The 19112-nt window shown below is 38.5% G+C and overlaps 1 protein-coding gene across 1 annotated transcript in view; it reads left to right on the forward strand.

Annotated features, from left to right (window-relative positions):
* CFAP61 (cilia and flagella associated protein 61) overlaps positions 1-19112 on the forward strand; it is a 4145169-nt gene that overhangs the window by 3221596 nt on the left and 904461 nt on the right. The window contains exon 20 of the mRNA XM_044057082.1: positions 15704-15872. Within this exon, the coding sequence (XP_043913017.1) occupies positions 15704-15872 (169 nt within the window). The remainder of the gene's footprint in view (positions 1-15703; positions 15873-19112) is intronic.

Below are 19112 nucleotides of genomic sequence, written 5' to 3' on the forward strand. Positions count from 1 at the left end.
CCTTATCCCCTCCAAACTTATCACAAACCTTGCCCCCAACTTCCCCCCACTCTACATATCTGATGAATAGGTCACTGAAGCCTTGTCTAAGGCAAAAAATAAAGTGTCAATGGGGCCAAACAGCATCCTAGGCTGTCTTCTAAACAAACTAAAACATGACCTAGCATCACCATTATGTAACCTGTTCAATCACAGCCTAACCAATATGACTCTGACATTGTCCAACTTGGTGTGAATGACCTGAGATGTACCTCCCTGGACTACATGAAAAGAAACATGGAGGAGCTGTCCGATCTTGTAGCCGAGGCAGGTATGACCCTAGCCCTGAGTAGCATCCTGCCATCACCCAGAATGATACCAGAGTACAAGGACAAAATGATTGACTTCAACAATTGGCTAAGCTTCTGGAGTTATTCTAAGGGGATCCATTATCTGTCTGCCTGGGATGACATGATCGACAAACCATGATGCTTTGCCAGAGATGGCCTGCACCTGTCACCCCTGGGATTCTGGATACTGGCTAAGGATCTAGCCACCCCTATAGTGCCTTTTTTAGGCAAGGTTCAAATGACAAATTCACCACCATAACAGGTACAAGCAAGCAGAATCTGAGGGTATTGCTACTCAATGCTAGAAGTCTAAACCTCAAAATGCACTCACTCGAGGCACTCCTTAAAATGGAGAACATCGACATCTGTGCAGTGACAGAGACCTGGTTCAAGACCCCAGAGAGTACTCCTGCATTACCAGGCTATAATTCATACCACACCTTTCGGCCACCTAACCTGGACCAAAACACTAAAGGCAGAGGCGTGTCCATATTCATTAAGGATATCCACACCTCCAGGCTAGTTGCTCAGCATAATGCATCCAAGATTATCCACGTGCAACTAACCCTGGGCAAGACTACAATCCAAATTGTAGCTTGCTACAGATCCCCCACCATGCCCCAGGATTCCCACTCCTCATTTCTTGATACACTGGAAAATATTAGGGTACAACCTAACACCCTAATAATGGGTGATTTCAACTACCCCACCATTAACTGGGAACACGATTCATGTACCAACACTTGTGCTCAACATTTTCTGAAATTCATAAATTCCAATGCCTTGGATCAGCTTATTCACACCCCCACCAGGGGCAGCAATATCCTAGACCTGGTTATTACCAACATGGGCAACCGGTGCTCCACACTAGAGGTCAATTCCTTGTTGGTCAGATCCAACCACAAGCTAATCACCCTAGACATCCACATCCCTCCCCCACCCCCCATTAGGGAAACCACCGTAAAAAAATTCTCCAAAGCCAACTTCATGCTTTTTAAGACAGAAGTGGCAAACTTCACGACACCCATGCTGATGGACAATAGAGGTATGACTGCTGAATCCTACACAAATGCACTTTATAAGCACTTACATGAGTGTATGGATCATGCAATCCCTAACAGAACCAAGATGCTATCCTCCAAAAAAAGGAAGCCAATCTGGTGGTCCCCTGCCATAAACAAACTCTAAAAACATCTCTCTGTTTGATGCCATGATGGGGAGACTTGATGCTTTTGATAAGCAACTAGAATCTACTAAGAAGGTGTGATATCAATGATTTTAATACCAGTCATATTTTTTCATGTCCAAGGAACTTTGTAAATGAAAGAAATGAGAAAAGCAATAAACCTAAACCTTTTCAAAAAACCTCTCGGGGTTCTATGTATGAGTTGGATGAATTTCAACCAATAGTAGAATCGCAATGTGTAGATGATGAGCCCCTACGTCCAGTAGACCAATCAAAAGCAAGTAGAGAGGTTATGGATTGGCCCACGAAGTCTTCCCATCTGAATGAACATCAGACGAGACCTGGGTCAGATATACATTCATCTTTAATGAAGGAGAGAGAAGGCCAACAGAAGAAAAGTTTTTTAAGAACAGACCAGCATGTGAAAATGCAACTACCAGAAAGGCTGGTGACCCGGGAGCGTGATTCTTCGAAACAGTGTTCGAGATCAAGAGGGAGGGCAAGAAATGGCCCTACAACAAGAAGCAGGACTCTGAAACAATGAAAAACAATGTTAAGACTGTATGTAACAGTATGAAAGTCTGGGACATACCGGTAGAATGCTGCTGTGATTTGTCTATTGACTGTTCACTAATGGGACATAGTACTCATGTTGTTTTGAATTGTATACCTAATATGGAATGTTTAGATGGTTCTAAACAACTATGTAAATGAACAAAAAAAGTCCTATGTGATATGAATGATCCAACTAAGTTACATAATACATATGCGCTTGAGAATGCTGCTCCTAATGTTTATTTAACAACTAATACTGAGCCTTTAGAAGGTGTTTATGTTAGAAGTTTGACTCGTGATTCTAATGAAGTCCTACAAAATGTCCGAGGTTTACGAAGCTTAGTTAATGCATTTAATGGTAAAGAACGTTTATGTAAACAGGTGAAAGAAGTCTCTTGTGAGTTAAATAATATGATCATGGACAATGTATCCCTGTCACAAAATTTAGATTTTGATACACCCTTACTGTATAATAAGCATGTGCTTGAGAATGCTGCTTCTAATGCTTACTTAACAGCTGATATTGAGCCTTAAGAAGGCATTTGTATTAGAGGTTTGGATCGTGACTTTAATGAAGCTTTACAGAATGGCCGAGATTTACGAAGTTTAGTATGTAAGTTTGATACATCTAATGGTAATGAACAGTTATATGAACAGATAAAAGAAGTTTCTTGTGAGTTAAATGACACAATTAGGAACGTTATGTCTTTGTCGCAAAATTTAAATGTGTTGGAAAATGCTGCTTCCATTGAATGTAATAATGTTCGTATTGGGGTAGTAGAAGGTGTTACAGACAGGCACCTAACTCATAATTATGATGAAGCTTCATGGAGTAGTCAGAGCTTACAGAATTTGACATGTGATTCGTTGTTGAATACTAATGTTTCGATTTCTGAATGAGATTGCCACCCCTTAACTGAAAGCATGGGTCCTTTCAGATCCCCCTTGCATGTAGGATGTAATGGTGGTAGTAGCTGTGAACTATCTGTCCATTGTGATATCCTTACAGATCAATGTATTAGTCGAACGGTTGACCAGATTGGGTTAAATTCTAATGTGGATGATACTGGAGAGATGTCTAAGTATGGTTTGGGTTTGGTTCAACTTAACAATGAATCTGGTTGTATGGTTGAAGGTGTATCACAAATGGGAGAGCTTTTGAATGTAGAGCATCCTGATAATAATGATGCATTGGCAATTGCTGCTATAAATGCTTCTAACTTATTTGAAGGTTTGGAACTGATGGGAGGTACACAAAGGATAGGACATCCTGTTAACAGGGATGTAGTAGAGAATAGTGATGTAGACACTTTTGTTCCATCGAATGACCATCTTATATGTTCCAATATGGCCATTGATCGGACTGCTGCTGAAGTGGCTTTAGATGAAGAGACTTCTAAAATAAATCGCCCTATGGTTGTCAACCTTTCTAGTTATAGGTTAACTGAGGCAGAAATGTCTCTACTATCACGAGGAACTAAGTTTGTTTCAGCAAGTACTGATGACCTGGTGCATGCGATCACTGTTTTGAATTTATTTTCAAGGGGCCTGAACTTAAAAAAATATTTTTAAGAGTAATAATGGTGCCGTGGCCAATCATTTAAAAAGAAGTAGCATGTTTATTCCTGTCAGTGACCCAGTTATTAGTGTTTTCACTAATATTTGTGAAAAGGAAATTTGTAGTCTCTATGAAAAGAAGGACTTTACAAAGATATATAAGTTAACATCTGAAGAAACCCAAGCATTAAAATCATTACAGAATAACACTCAGATAATTATTAAGGAGGCAGATAAAGGAGGTGCTATAGTAGTAATGGATTTGCAACAATATTTACAGTCTATGAGTGAACTACTGTCAGATAGACATATTTTAAACCCATTAGTGATAAAGAAGTAGATGCTATGATTAGCAAGATAAATATGTGTATTTATGACCTGCAGGTAATGGGAGATATAGATATTGATATATTTCACTTTCTCAGTGTACCATGCCCAGTAATCCCTGTGCTTTATGGGCTACCTAAAATCCATAAATCTCTAGAGAGACCCCCAATGAGACCGATAGTATCGGGGAGGGGGTGGATGACTGAATCTATATCAGTATGCCTACAGGATCTCCTAAAGGGTTATTTGAATTACATACCTAGTTATATTAAAGACACAGATTTCACACAGCTACATACTTGGTATAATAGCTGTGCCCATGGCCACCTGATCCTGGTGACAATGGATATTAAATCCCTGCTTACTGTAATTCCCAATGGCTATGGAATTGATTGCATTAGGAATATTCTACTAGAACATAGATGTCTTCCTGCTAGAAGTATTGAAACTGTATGTGAGCAACTAGATCTAGTTTTGGAGAATAATATTTTCACATTTAATAAACAGGTTTATCACCAGGTTTCAGGAACGGCCATGGGCACTGCTATAGCCAATACATATGCGAATCTAATGCTGGGTAAATGGGAAAGTGTATACATATGTGGAAATTCCAATATATATGCCTCTAAAATATCATTCTATAAACGTTTTCTGGACAATATTTTCTTGGCTTGGCATGGTACTGTTATGGAACTGCATGCGTTTTATGAATATCTAAATAATACTCTTGAGTTCCTTAAATTTGAGATGGAATATGCTGAAGATTTTGTAAATTTCCTAGATGTTAAGTTACAAAAGACAGAATCTGGCCTAGAAACAAGCTTATATAAAAAAGATGTACAGGTAAATAAATATTTACACAAGAGGAGCATGCATTTAAAAAGGACTTTTAAACGTGTCCTTAAGAGTCAATATCTGCGAGCCAGTAGACTAAATACTCAGTCAGAAGTTTGCTATGCTCAGATGCAAGAAATGACTGATAACTTTATTGAAAGGGGTTATAGCATGGAAGAAGTAGAAACAGCAAAAAGAGACGACCTAAGGGTAAGGGACTCGAAAGCTAGACCCTATTTTTCTACTCAGGCTGATATTGCCTCTGAAGAGGTGAGAGTAACCTCGTCCCAACCCTTGAGATATCTCATGACTTATAGTAGAGCTAGTAGAACAATAGAAGATGTTATCAGTAGGAATTGGGACGTTCTGAAAGCTATACCAGGTCATGAAAGCTGGCTTCCAAATAAACCTAGGTTTACCTATTGCAACTGTAGTAATTTAAAAAATCTACTATGTTATAAAGACTTTTCATTAAATAGTAATGTAGTAACAACGTTTAATAAAAAGGGCACTTTTCCTTGTTACAATTGCTCCTGCTGTTCAAGTATAAATCAGTCCACTGAATTTATACATCCCGTGAATGGTAAAAGGTTTGTTTTTCATTGCAGTGTGCAACATGTAATACACCCTCCATTATATATCTTGCCACCTGTAATAAATGCTTGGATTTCTATGCTGGAAAGTCAACTAGAAAATTAAAAGATAGGATCATAGAACACAGATCTGAAATTAGGAGAAGAATACTAATTCCTTGGCCAAACATGTTAATGAAACTGAAGATTCACATCAGTTTAGTTTTAGAGCTATACATATAATTCATCCAAATAGTAGATGTGGAAACCTTATAAATAGTGTGGATATGAAAGAATATGAATGGATTATTCGGTTAGAGGCGGATAAATATCCTGGTCTTAATAAAAAGTCACTTTGAAACCAATACTTAAATCAAAACAACAGATAGTGAAGAAAAAGGGACTGTGTATGTATTATTGTTACTGTGCTTTTAAAGATTTAATTGTTGTTTTAATTGTTGTTTTTTGATAGGTTGCTGTGTCATGTGATATGTTTGAATGAGATATAAAAATGCTGTTTTAATGGCTGTTTTATGTAAGACACTGAAGAAGGATATTTTGTATCTGAAAGCTTTGTCGTTCTATTAAATTATATTGATGGTGTGGAGTTTTATTTGTTTTTTTGCTTGAAGCTGTTTGGTCTGTATTCTCCACTTTACCACTGTTCATCTTTTTATTGTGATTTGCAATTATTGAATCCTCAGATGATGTCAGTATACTTCATGAGGGTCTTACGCAGACCAATGACTGGTGTCTCAGTCATGGTCTCAAACTGAATGTAAAGAAATGCATCATCGTTCCCTTTGGTGAAAACAATATCCATTCACACTATCAAATTAACAACAATACCCTAAGTACCTAAGAAGTGGCAAGAGATCTGGGATCACAAGTAGACTGCGAGCTTAACTTTGAACACCATGTGTCTACAGTAGTAAGAAAGGCTTTCTATGTAGTACACTTGATTAGCAAAGGCATCACCTCGAGAGCAAAGGAGGTTATAACCCCTCTATACTCATCACTAATCAGGCTCATAACTCAGTATAATGCCCCTTTCAGCATGTACCATACAAAGCACCTGCAGCAATTGGAGAGACCTCAGAGGTTTCTAACTAAGAAAATCAAGGAAATCCAGCACATGCTTTACACTGACCGAATAAAGTCCCTGTCACTATAGTGAGTATTGTATAGACTTCTTAGGGGAGACTTATGCCTGCCTTACAGAGCACTCTCTGACACAATCCTAATGAATTTGCTGCACATCCATAAATCAAATGGGACTAGAGCTACCCGTTCCAGGGAACTAAATATGACCTGTGACTTGAACAGAATGTGCTGGAGGGACAGATTTATTTCTCAGCAACTGCTGCATCTTTGGAATAGGCTGTCATTTCACGTGACATAGAGAACCTCTATGACACTGTTCAAAAGGAACCTGGATGAGTGGATGGGGCAGCATAAATTCTTACCTGGGATAGCACCCACAACCTTCCTGGATATGTGCAATCATTACTAACTACAGTCCTCGGAATTGACTAGAGTATATATGGTATTACATTGGAATGAAATGGCTAGGCTTGAAATGACCTCTGGGTTGATAGCCTAGTAACCTCCTATGATTATATTATTCCCTTTTCCCTACCACCTCCTCCTGTATCAAACTTTCACCTAGTCAGAGGAAAGCAGCAGAAATAGAATACAAAAGCTACTAAAAAAAGTCATCCAAGAGGTCCCACCAGACCAGATAGAATCCAGAACTTAGTCAAGATTCTTTTTAGTGTCAAAGAAAACAGGGGATTGGAGACCAATTTTGGATCTCAGTGACTTGTACAAATTGGTTTATCACACAAAGTTTCAAATGGTTGTGGTTCAATCCATTCAGCCCTTTTTAGGCAAAGATGAATGGATGTGCGTGATAGACCTTCAGGATTTGTACTAGCACATAAAAATGAACAGACAATACAGAAGGTATTTACGCTTTTGGCTGGGAGCCAATTACTACCAGTTCAGAGCACTGCCCTTTGGCCTTATAACAGCCCCCAGGGTAATGAATGGCAGTGGTAGCAGCTCACTTAAGACTTCAGTGATTCTGGGTGTTTCCATACTTAGATGACTGGCTCATTACGGCCCCAATCAAGCAGCTACTAATAAGAGCAAGAAATCAGGTACTCCAGACTTGCTTCCATCTGGGCATAACCATAAATTACAAGTCTCACAACCATATCAAACATCGGAATTCATAGGAGCAGTTTTCAGCATGGTATCAATGACAGCTTCTGTTCTTCTCTCAAGAGTGCAAACTATCAGATCCCAGTTCATGAAAATAGTTTGCAGTACCAAAATTTCAGCCTTGTTGATTCTTCAAGCCTTGGAGTCAGTGTCAGTGGCCATAATTTTAGTTCCTCTAGCAAGAGTTCTATGAGAATTCTTCAAAGGATGCTAATAACACAATGGTCGATTCTTTGCATGTTAACCCAAATAAGCATCACTCAGGCATGCAAGAAATACCTTTGGTGGTGGATTCCTCAGATCAGGTTCTACGAGGCTATCCTTTCATTCTCCCTCAGCCCAAGGCTATAATGACCAGGGATGTTTCCCAGATTGGATGGGTGGGGGCACTTACAAGGAAAGACATTCTAAGGCACTTGGTCCCTGAAACTTCCTCACAAGACTATAAGAATTAAAAAACATACAAACATAAGGCAGAATAGGCTGCACAATCTACCAGGCACCCAAAAGAGTACAGCTGAACAATTCAATACAGAGGAGATATCACCGAATGCAAAATATGCCTTTTTTAAGTGAGCTCTCCAACTGATAGAGAATATAGCACTAATCCAGACTAAATTTGTCCTCAAGATGGTATGTCTTCTATCCTGCTTCTCTGACTTATACCCAAGCCTGCACACTGAATGCAGCTCATTGTCAAACAATGTCCTTTTCCATTCAACATGTCTATGAAACATGCACACAGACTAAGGCAAGCATATTCACACCACCCAAAATGGCTGAATTTTAAGCTATTATGACTGAATCAGGATCCTCTGCCCTGAACCTTTCAAGGATATAGTCAAGTATTGGGGACATATCTAACCCTTTGTCCCTCCTTATTTAATTAAAAATAATCAGATCATCATCCTGAGGTGATGATTTAGGGAGGTTATGCTGGAAATGGACTATATTGTGATCCATCCAAGAGACAATTTCCAGCACCAAATAACTAGCTTCATGATTGAGAAGGAATAACAAGGCCAATGAATGGTCAAATATATGGGCTGCACTGGAACTAACCTGAGCGATTATGTGTTTATCCAAATTAATATTTAAGCGGTAGTATTTTGGGTGATGGTGTAAGATACCATGCAGTTGTAACTCTCAATTTTTTTTTGCAAGAATACTTTAAAACTTTGTATAATTTGCAGTAAAAAAAAGTAACCATGTGACCTGCATAATGCACTATAATTCCACTGTTTATTTTGCCTTGCCTACTTATCTCCATCTGGCACTTAGCTCTTCAGCATAGTTCCTGACTGCAGTGCATTTTGTGTAAAGTCTGCAGCTGTATTCTATGCTGTATAAGTTTTTGCTGGATTTTCAGTTTCTTCTCACATCTCATAAAAATAGTTTAACTGGTGATCCCGTGTGTGTGTGTGTGTGTGTGTGTGTGTGTGTGTGTGTGTGTGTCTATTGTTCAATGGATTGGTTCTGTACCCTACTCCCATTACTTTTTATTATAGACTCTACCCTCCATGCGATCCTGGATAGCGCAATACAAGTATCAGAAAATGAACAAATGAATTTTAAATAATCTTCTGAGTCATGTCTGAAAGGGTCAGTAGATCAGCTCATCTACCTAGTAAATATATGAACAAATAAAATGAATGAAAGTGGTGTTTACTGTTTGTGCCTTGAATATTTTTCTCATATACATTGTTTAATAACTGTACCTGTTGATGTATTTGCACCTTGTCTCTGTCTAATGACCCTGATCACAGCTGAACAGGGTCTGTGAACCAATCTACTTAAACAGTTTACAAATAAAAACAAATAAACCACTACTGCTAACCATGGCAGCCATTGGGGAAATCATAATAGCTGTTTATAAGCATGGCTGTCATAATATATCTTTGTTCATTATATTTTTGTGTCAAACTGATGATGACTTACATGATTTGACTGCAGTCATAATGTAAAGAATCGATTTGTTTGAAATCTCAAATAATAATAATATTATAAAATTCAGTATGTGTACTTGTAATGTAGAGACATAATCAGTACCACATATGCTAGACAGCACACAGACACACCACATGAATGGAACTGGTGAAGGACATAGAAATCTGTTACAAAGTCTGGGGGCTTGCTGCGTGTAACATAACATGCTGTGCATCACAAATATCCTGTCTGTGTTTGGGAAAGCAGACACAGACCTGCTTTACATCATGTATCCACTGCAGCAGTCTACACTACAGGCACCATCCACATGACTGCACTGCACAGTACTGATGTTGCACTCCATATGCTAGGATGTGCAAAAGCCTAAGCATATGGTCATGAGCTAGAGATCACAGGTACATAAACTCAGGTATGTACACATACACAAAACCAGTTAAAGTATGACACTATAGTAGCAGTGGCAAACTGGCAGGAGGCAGAGGACAGTAACATAGCATATCTTTCATGTCCAGTGAGTACACTTACAACCTAATAGAATATTCATTCATTCCTAACAAGCTGCCTTACTTTAATGAATGCAGAACATACACTCTCATTCAAAATGCTACTAACATATGTTACATAACAGTGTTCTCATCATGACTTGCTTTTAGTGGAAATCATCTTGTATATTGCATATAGCTGAGGCTCATTACTGGTCATATATATGATTTTCATATTTGGTGACAATGCAAACCATACAGGTTTGTACAATAGCTAGCATAACAGAGTCATCTTATATGTACTGTTTATTTTTTTTCCAAAGCAGTACAGTGCAATGTTTTCCCCCATGCATAGTTTTATATGGAATGATTTTATTGCTACATTAGCATGTAACTACTTGCTTGTGCATATTGATTCATTTTATTTCACTCTTGTATCCCAGTTCCTGCTGCCACTTGTCACTGGGCAGTGGTAGCATGCTTGGAATTAGATCTGCTTAATCATTGTTCTAAAGCCTGTTCACTTATAAGATGCTTAAACCTAGCACAATGTTGTGGTATCAGTACTGTGCTCTGTGTGCTCTGCTGTGCTGTCTATGCCTGATCTTTATGAAGCTGATATGTTTGTACTATGTTTTGCATATGCACACACAAAAAAGATACATGGTTATGAAATCTAAAATCTTTGTAGCTTAAGGGATAAGGCACTGGTCTAATAAACCAGACATCATGAGCTCAAATCTCATCAAGGCCACAGCGTGCCCTTTGGGGGCTGGGGGTTGGTATAATGATTAAGGTGTTTACCTCACAGATACAAGATACAGGGTTTGACTCTCACTTTTGAAAAGGAAATTGGCTAGGCTTAAAATGGTCAACAGGGGCAAATAGCCTAGTTGTTACCTCTTAACCTATCAGGCCCTCTGGAATTGCTATTTAACTGTATCCTCCAAACAAGCTTCGTGCCTCATGAATGGAGAACAGCAACATTCATCCTTCTGCACAAATGTGGGCCATTTACAGACCCTGGAAACTACAGACGTATAAGTCTTACTAGTTTTATATGCAAAGCCTTGGAAAAAATGATCATGAAAATGATCAATAATGATATAGTAATCCTCCATACACTAGACCCAGCCCAGTTTGGTTTCATCAAGGGTAGGTCATGTCTACTTAACCTGGTGGGCTTCTTTGAGAAGGTCACCAAACCAATGGATGAGGACAGAATGGTTCACACGGTCTACCTTGACCTGGCCAAGGCATTTGACAAAATACCCCACTTTGACATTTTTGACAAACTTAAAAAGTTAGGTACAAACCCGTATGTCACCCAGTGGATAGCCATCTGGCTCATAGACATAGTACCCAGGAAGTTAGAATTAGGAGTCACATCTACAAAGAGGCCATTCACAACTGGAGTCCCACAGGGATCAGTCCTTGGACCGCTCCTTTTTGGCATTTACTTCTCTGAAGTCAAGGCCAATGTCAATGGTTTCTGGCTGACTAAATTTGCAGATGATTACAAACTATTCAGTTAAACATTAATTAATGAACATTATTATGTTTATTCTACTACATTTTCCTCCTTTCTTTCCTAAACTACTAGCTCTACTTACTTCTTATCCTACTTATGACTACTATAAATAAATTATGCCATAACTAGCATAGATACTAAATGATATGAAAATATTCTATAATTATCTTATTTAGGTAATCATTTTATTATATTTGTGCTACTGTTATACTGAATTTTAATTAGTTATTGTTAAGTGAAACCCCATGTCTATAACTGCACTAATAATTTTATTTTGTTCTACTTGAAATGATTTTATACTTGGAGTTTTTCTCCCCGGGCCTCCACTGAAAATGGGTTCTTTGTGGTCCAGTTGGACTTTCCTGGTAAACAAATGTCAAATAAATAAATTAGGAACTGTCATTGAATCCCACACTGACACAAATGTTCTCCAGGAAGGGCTGATACAGACAAAATAACTGGTGTCAGAGCCATTGACTAAAACTAAATGCCAAGAAATGCATAATAGTATCCTTCAGGAAGTTATCCATCCGTGGTAACTATCATATTGACAACACACCCGTTAGACCTGATCCAGTAGTCAGGGACTTAGGGACACACACATAGACCATATTCTAGCCTTTGTCCGTCACGTGTCTACAGTAGTGAGGAAATCATTCTAAGTTGCACAACTTATAAACAAAGGTATGGCATCTAGGGCCAAGCAAGTCAGTGTTCCACTGTATTCAGCATTCGTCAGAACTATCATTGAGTACAGTGCCCCCTTTGGTATGTACCTAACCAGACGTATACAACAACTGGAACATCCACAGAGGTTCCTCACTAAAAGAATACGGGGTGTAATTAAAATGTCCTATGCAGACCTCCTCAAGGACTTATTCCTGTATTCTGTCTCCTACAAGCTGTTGAGGGGAGATCTATGCCTGGCATATAGCTCATTCTCAGACCCCAATCTGATGGACATCTTGCATATCCACAAAAAAGACAGCACCAGAATTACCCGTTCTGAAGACTTAAACCCTGCCTGTGATATAAATAGGACCTGCTGGAGAGACAGGTATGTATCCAAGAGGTTATCCTGTCTCTAGAACAGGCTCCCTATCTATGTGAAGCAAAGTTCCTCCTAACAGAATTCAAGCGTAACTTGGACAATCGGATGGGGAACAGGAAATTCATCCCTGGCTTGATGCCTTTGTCTCTAATGGACCCAGGCAACCTGTAAATGGTTAATCTTCCAGGCTCCTGCTTGTAAATGTTTCATCTCCTAAGCCCCTGCTTATACTTTTCAAGGGTACCAAAACTAGTCTTAAAAGGGCCTTGTGGTCATTAGCCTAGTAAACACCTATGAACCTATGACCTGATAAACAAATGCAGCTACAGATAAATTTGGATTTTATCTTTTTTTTTATTTTTTTGATCTTCACTGCAGCTCTGTACCATCAGCTGCTGTGTCCTTCAGTCCCTACTTGATCACGTGCTCCACCTTCCCCGACATTTATTTGGTTAAGCCCCCAAGCAAAGAAACTTTAGTGTAAACAGTCAGGAAAGCATGCAAAGAGCTCAGGGTGTTCTAGTACAACTGCATCCAGTTAGCTTTGGAGGGCATTTTTTGCTTTACCTTACCCACTTTCCAAATATACATTACATATATGCATATGCCTCGGACTGGTATCACTGGTCTCCAACAATTATTGCTAGTTCTTGGCTGTAAATCCTACCTCTCTCCTGGGTAAAAATGCTGCTCTGTCCTATTTCCCCAGCTGACTCCTCAAGGAACAGGTTCATTAGCTGAACCCAAGTCTTCTGGGTAACAGTTAGGGCTCCATTCTTCTGTGTCATGAAGCTGACCTAATGCCTTGATTTCCTTGCCTAGAAATTTCCTCTGTAATTACAAAATCACAGACCTGTCTGACTGAGAGCATTTCCCAATCTCGCCCCACCTGCTGCAGTTCACTTCATTATTATGTCTTTGTTACTTTTCAATTTTTGTTCATTGCTTTTTCTTTGTTACTCAACTGTCTCTGGAAGGCTGTGGTATATGTCCACCACTACATCATTTTCTCACATTTCTCTTGCCTTGAAGTGTTTCTATTCTGTTTACATTTTTAACAGATGATTAACATTCTGACCCACACAGTCTAAAAGGTGACTCATAAGGTCTTACAGGTGTATTTTAGAATGATTACCTCGTGTCCTTCTGTACTAATATCCCACTTTCTTTTTTCACTTGTCTAACCAGTCCATTTTAAGTTATTATAAATCACTGAACAGTACATGGATGCTGTTTAGTTTGGTTCTTTTTGCTGGATTTGAGTGATCCTCCTCTATCTCCTGTTTCACTGCTGAGTTTCTACATAATTTTACATTACTTTCAGTTGAATATTGCCATGCCCTCTTCAACTCGTTGCCAGGATTCACAGTAAACAGCACTGCAGCTCGAATATTTCTGTTCAGTGAGTTGATTTGCATTACAGTACTAAGAATTCATAGTCATCCAAATTTCCTAGATGGTAACATTTCATTACTAGGGAATATGCATGACTATGGACTGCTCCAGAGTGTGTTTGGAAAAACTACACAATGGAACATTTACCTCCTGCTCTATAGTGCAAGGAGGAACACACACAAGCACTGGCCCCACATTCTCTCTCTCCTGCTCTCTCTCTCTCTCTGTCTGTCACACACACACGCGTACACACACACACACACACACACACACACACACACACACACACACACACACACACACACACACTCTCTCTCTCTCTCTAGCTATTTGTGCACAGATACTCACTTGCTGTCACAGAGTAAGATGGCTCCAGTTCACCCTGCACAGATTCCCACCATTGAAAAGCATAGCTATAGTAAGCAGTTAACATCTTTGGATCACAACCCTAGTCCACACTTACATAGTTCAGGTATCTATGAATCCCAAACTAGGTAGGCACTGTAACTAGACAGCTCAGCAGGAAATTCATTTACATAGACCCCCCCCCCCCCCCGCTCCACAGAGCATTGGATTTTTATATGACAGTCAAGACCTCACTGTCTAGAGTACATAGTGGCACTTCAAGGCAGCAGGAGGGTGTGCTATGACTCAGAATAGACTTCAGATGTGGGCAAGATGCTTTGTGCTCATACTGCATATTTTGCAAATGACTACAATAACCACTCATGTCTTTCTAGATTTCTCTTAATGTTTGTGCAACCCATTCCAGACCATCTGTTTTATTGCTCTAAGAAGGTGTGATAATGTAATGAGGGGAACCTGTTCTGAAAATAAAATTTAAAGTAACAGAGCAATCCAGCTAAAGAGCTCCTTTCATTTCTCATTTATTTAGACCTAACTATATATTTCATTTAAAAATATTTAAGTGATTTTCTTGTAGTTGTATTGCAGCTTCTGCTTCCCCACATCCTTATGCAAGCAGTGGCTATATTTATGTGTTATAATCATCACTGTCCATTTATGTGATCTCAGTATAAGTGAGTTGTAGCTTTAAGAGCACAGCAGAACTGGCATTTGTCAAATGGCTGTTACTACCAGATTAATTTGTTAGAAAGAACTGAACTACTGCATGGTAACTAAGAAGGTGTTCTGACTGAAACATTCACTCTGTGATTTAATATCTGGATTTTTAGTTAATTTATTTAATACTATTTCTCTGTTATAGCTGTTTTGATCCATCATACACATTACTTTCTGTAAGTGGTAGCTGGGGACCCAAAGCTGTAGCATAAATATACCTGATCAACTGAATGAATACGATGAAATGATTTTTTGTACACCTGCTTGTTGTTGCTTGGCGTTGGCTTTAGTTGTAAGGAATACTAAAACATCCTGTTTAATCAAATGGATTTCCCCCTGGAAAGAAGTATATAATCTTCTAGAATGTTCTTTCTGTATTGCTGTGGAATTGCCCAGTCCAAAAAGCCTCCAGTAGATAGTAGTTAGCTTAACAGGAAGATGTCATTATGAACTATAATGAATAACTGCTCTGCACAGACTTTAGTAAGCTCACAGCAAGGAGGCAGACTTGTACCATTAGGGCACCAAAACTAGCTCACCAGATGTCTAATTAATGCCTGCATTCAGCTGCTAAAATGTCACTTATGGATTTTGTTCCCTCTGTCTTTTTCTATTTCCCACCCTATAGCCATTGCTATAATGATAAGGATTATGCACTGATGTCGCTGCAATCCTGGGTTAATGTTGTGGTTGGTAAAATGACTGGAATAAACAGGGCTGCCAAGTACATAGTGATCTCAGGGGGCCAGAAGGTGCCATATGACCACCTTATTCTTTGCTGTGGGCAGCAGTACCAGGTGAGTTTACACAAACAATTTTAATTTCATGTACAAAACACAAACAATTGTTTGGATTAATTTAGAATAACTATGCTACCCACAATTAATTCATAGCTATCTGAAAGGAGTAATTGCAGGTGTTGTGTAGTTGTAATTAAAAACATTTTACTTCTACATTTCAAATATGCTAAATGTTCTTATTTTCAAATCTCTTTTAATATTGCCATTTATTCACAATTATCTCTGCACGTAGCACAGTGAGATATTTAATGCATGTTGGATTTACTGTTATTAAAGTTTTAATTTAACTCTATTCAACAAAAAACACTTTTAATTGTAATTGCCCTTTCTAAAATTATTGGGGTTGCATGAACATTAATTTGCTATATGCAAACTTTTCCAAATATTGTATTCTGCAGTGTGAAAACTACTTGCATGACAAGTTTTGAAGCACTCTTACAGTTGAGATTATTTTACCTCCGCTGTCTTTATACATGCAGTACAAGGCTTCATTTTGTCTAATCACATGATGTACAAACTAATTAAAACATTTTCAAATTCATTTTACTTTGGTAAAAATAACACAGCACAGAATGAATTTTAAGCTTGTAAAATGTTGTGTTTGATGCATTTATGTTGAATGAAATTGTTTGTATTTTTTTGCACATAAGAGATTATAAATCATTAAGCACCAAAGATGAAACAGAAAATATCGAATGAACCTGTACTATGAGCAGTTAGACAATTTCCCAGTAATGCCATTTCTGTAAATATATTTACATCATTGTACTTCTACAGGTTAGCCTGGCACTGCTAGCCACTTCAGGTAACAGCAGTATTATAGAAATGGCCAGGTTCCTGAAGAAAGTTAGAATGGCTCCAGGCAGGGTTGAGGGTAGGATAAGTGTAGAGCTGCATATTATTTTCACCCCATGCTTGGTAGGCTTTAAAGTACTACTCACTAGAAATAGTTAAAACCTACTCAAGATTAGGTAGTGAAAGAGAAACATTTCCAGTTTTGCATAAAACCTGGTCTGCTGATCAGATGTGCAAACTCTACAGGGATGTAGCTGAGCTAGACAAATCTGAAATGGCAGGCCTGTTTATTTGGAAACCTAAAGACTTGTACAGTCTTACACTTTTTAACCTAAAACTTAAACTAACAAAATATAAGTAGCAAGCATACAGTGCAGGTGACCATTAATGACCTAGCCCAAATTCCCAGTTATCCCAAACCGCTTTCAGGTTATGTGACTTGTCACACAGTAGGCAAATGAAGACAGAGGGAATCAATCTGTGTCCCACAAGAAGTAGCTTAACAGTTGCTAGCCTTAATCATCTGCACCAGCTGATAGAAATCTGCAAATTCCAAACTACAACTCTGCTGCAATCTTTGTTAGAGAACAATGGCATCAACAGAAAAATAGCAACTGCTGCACTTTCATTCATTCCCAAAATGTTAGCTAAACAACTAAAAACAGCAGCATGATCGTTCTTTGATATATTATGCAACAAAAATCAAAAAGCTTGGTATGCTGTTTCAACTTAGCCCACCTAATCATGAAGGGATTCACATCTAGATCAGGGGAGGTCATCGTGCCTCTTTACTCATCCCTCATCAGGCCCATAATTGAGTACAATGCCCCTTTTGGGATGTACCTTACCCGACACCTGCAGCAACTGGAAAGACCCCAAAAGTACCTCACCAAGACTATCAAAGGGCTCAAACAGATGCCATATGCTGCCCGGTTAAAGAAACTCCAGCTCTACTCAGTGGCATACTGCCTGCTCAGAGGCGATCTGTGCCTGACGTATAAAGCCATGTCCAACCCGGAATTAATGGACATGCTGCACCTCAGAAAATCCAACTCCCATCGAGCTACACGCTCGAGAGACTTGAACCTCAGCACTGAAATAAATAGGACATGCTGGAGGGACAGATTCATAACCCAGAGGCTCCCTTCACTCTGGAATAAAATCCCAGTCCAGGTTAGGCAGAGTCCCTCATTGACTCTCTTCAAGAGGAATCTTGATGAGTGGATGGGAGATCATAGGTTTACCCCGGGTATCACTTCTGTGTCACTGTTAGACAGAAGCACAGTATACTAACCTCGAAAAAGGGCATAGCAAAATTAATTTAAAATGGGTGGCGAAAGCTAAACACACTCTGGCTAGGCTTATAAATGCCCTAGGGCAGATAGCCTAGTATGAACCTATGAACCTATGAACTCTACATACAGGTACAGTGTAACAGAGTAGAGTGACATGTCATACATGATAATCTGAATGTTTTCCTTCACACTAAATTTAAACACAATCATAGTTCAAGTACAGTTGAGCTGATGCCAGCACATTAGTAATAGTGTTACCTAGAACAGCGAATTTGCAAATACAGTAACCTGTTCTCCTGGACAGACATTGTTTTTTTCATAATAGAAATGTTGTAGTCTTGGAAGACTCATCACTACAAATTTCTTAAGTTATTCTTTCCTAGATCATCAGGTGGAGATGACATTAGTTATATTGTCAACTGGTGTAAAAAAACTTACCATGATAAAAGTGTTATGACCTCAAAGTGCTTAAACTGTTATTGTTTAATACAAGTGTGGCATTTAATTTGCAGTTACCTTAGTGGCATACTATACAACTTTGATTGATTGTACTCACTAGACCAATAAAACTTATGTATGTACAATGAAATTAAATATCCTGACATTCCTCTGGGCTTGGCTCAATTTTATTACAAACCAGGAACCACTACAAAAACTACAAAACCAAAAACTGAAAAGCAGCACAACCACCAAATAGAGAGATTAAAGAGATTGAGCGCTTTCGTCTGACTATAACATTAGACTTCTTCAGAATCAGTCACCATCTTCATGTTCACAATTTAAATAGTTAAAAGACGAATTGCATGACAAATTAAAACCAATCACAACCAACTACTAATTAATAAAACTGTGCATGAAAAACTATAAGTATATAAAAAAAGATTTGTATATGAAAAAAGGATTTGTATGTAAAGAAAAGTCTACCCTACTGACAAAGCCTTTGAATAAAAAATGTATATATATATTTTAAACAAGGTAAGACCGTAACTTCAATATACTAACTTTATAGTCAGACGAAAGCACTCAGTCTCTTTAATAAATACTTAATACACTATACCCAGTGGTCATACTGCTTTTCAGTTTTTGTTTTGTTGGTTCAGTTTTATCTTCTTTGAATTGGGTAGGTTGGGCAGGTAAACTACATCAT

The sequence above is a fragment of the Protopterus annectens genome, chromosome 1.part2, assembly GCF_019279795.1.
Source record: "Protopterus annectens isolate FY-2018-M chromosome 1.part2, PAN1.0, whole genome shotgun sequence".
In the NCBI taxonomy this organism is placed as follows: domain Eukaryota; kingdom Metazoa; phylum Chordata; order Ceratodontiformes; family Protopteridae; genus Protopterus; species Protopterus annectens.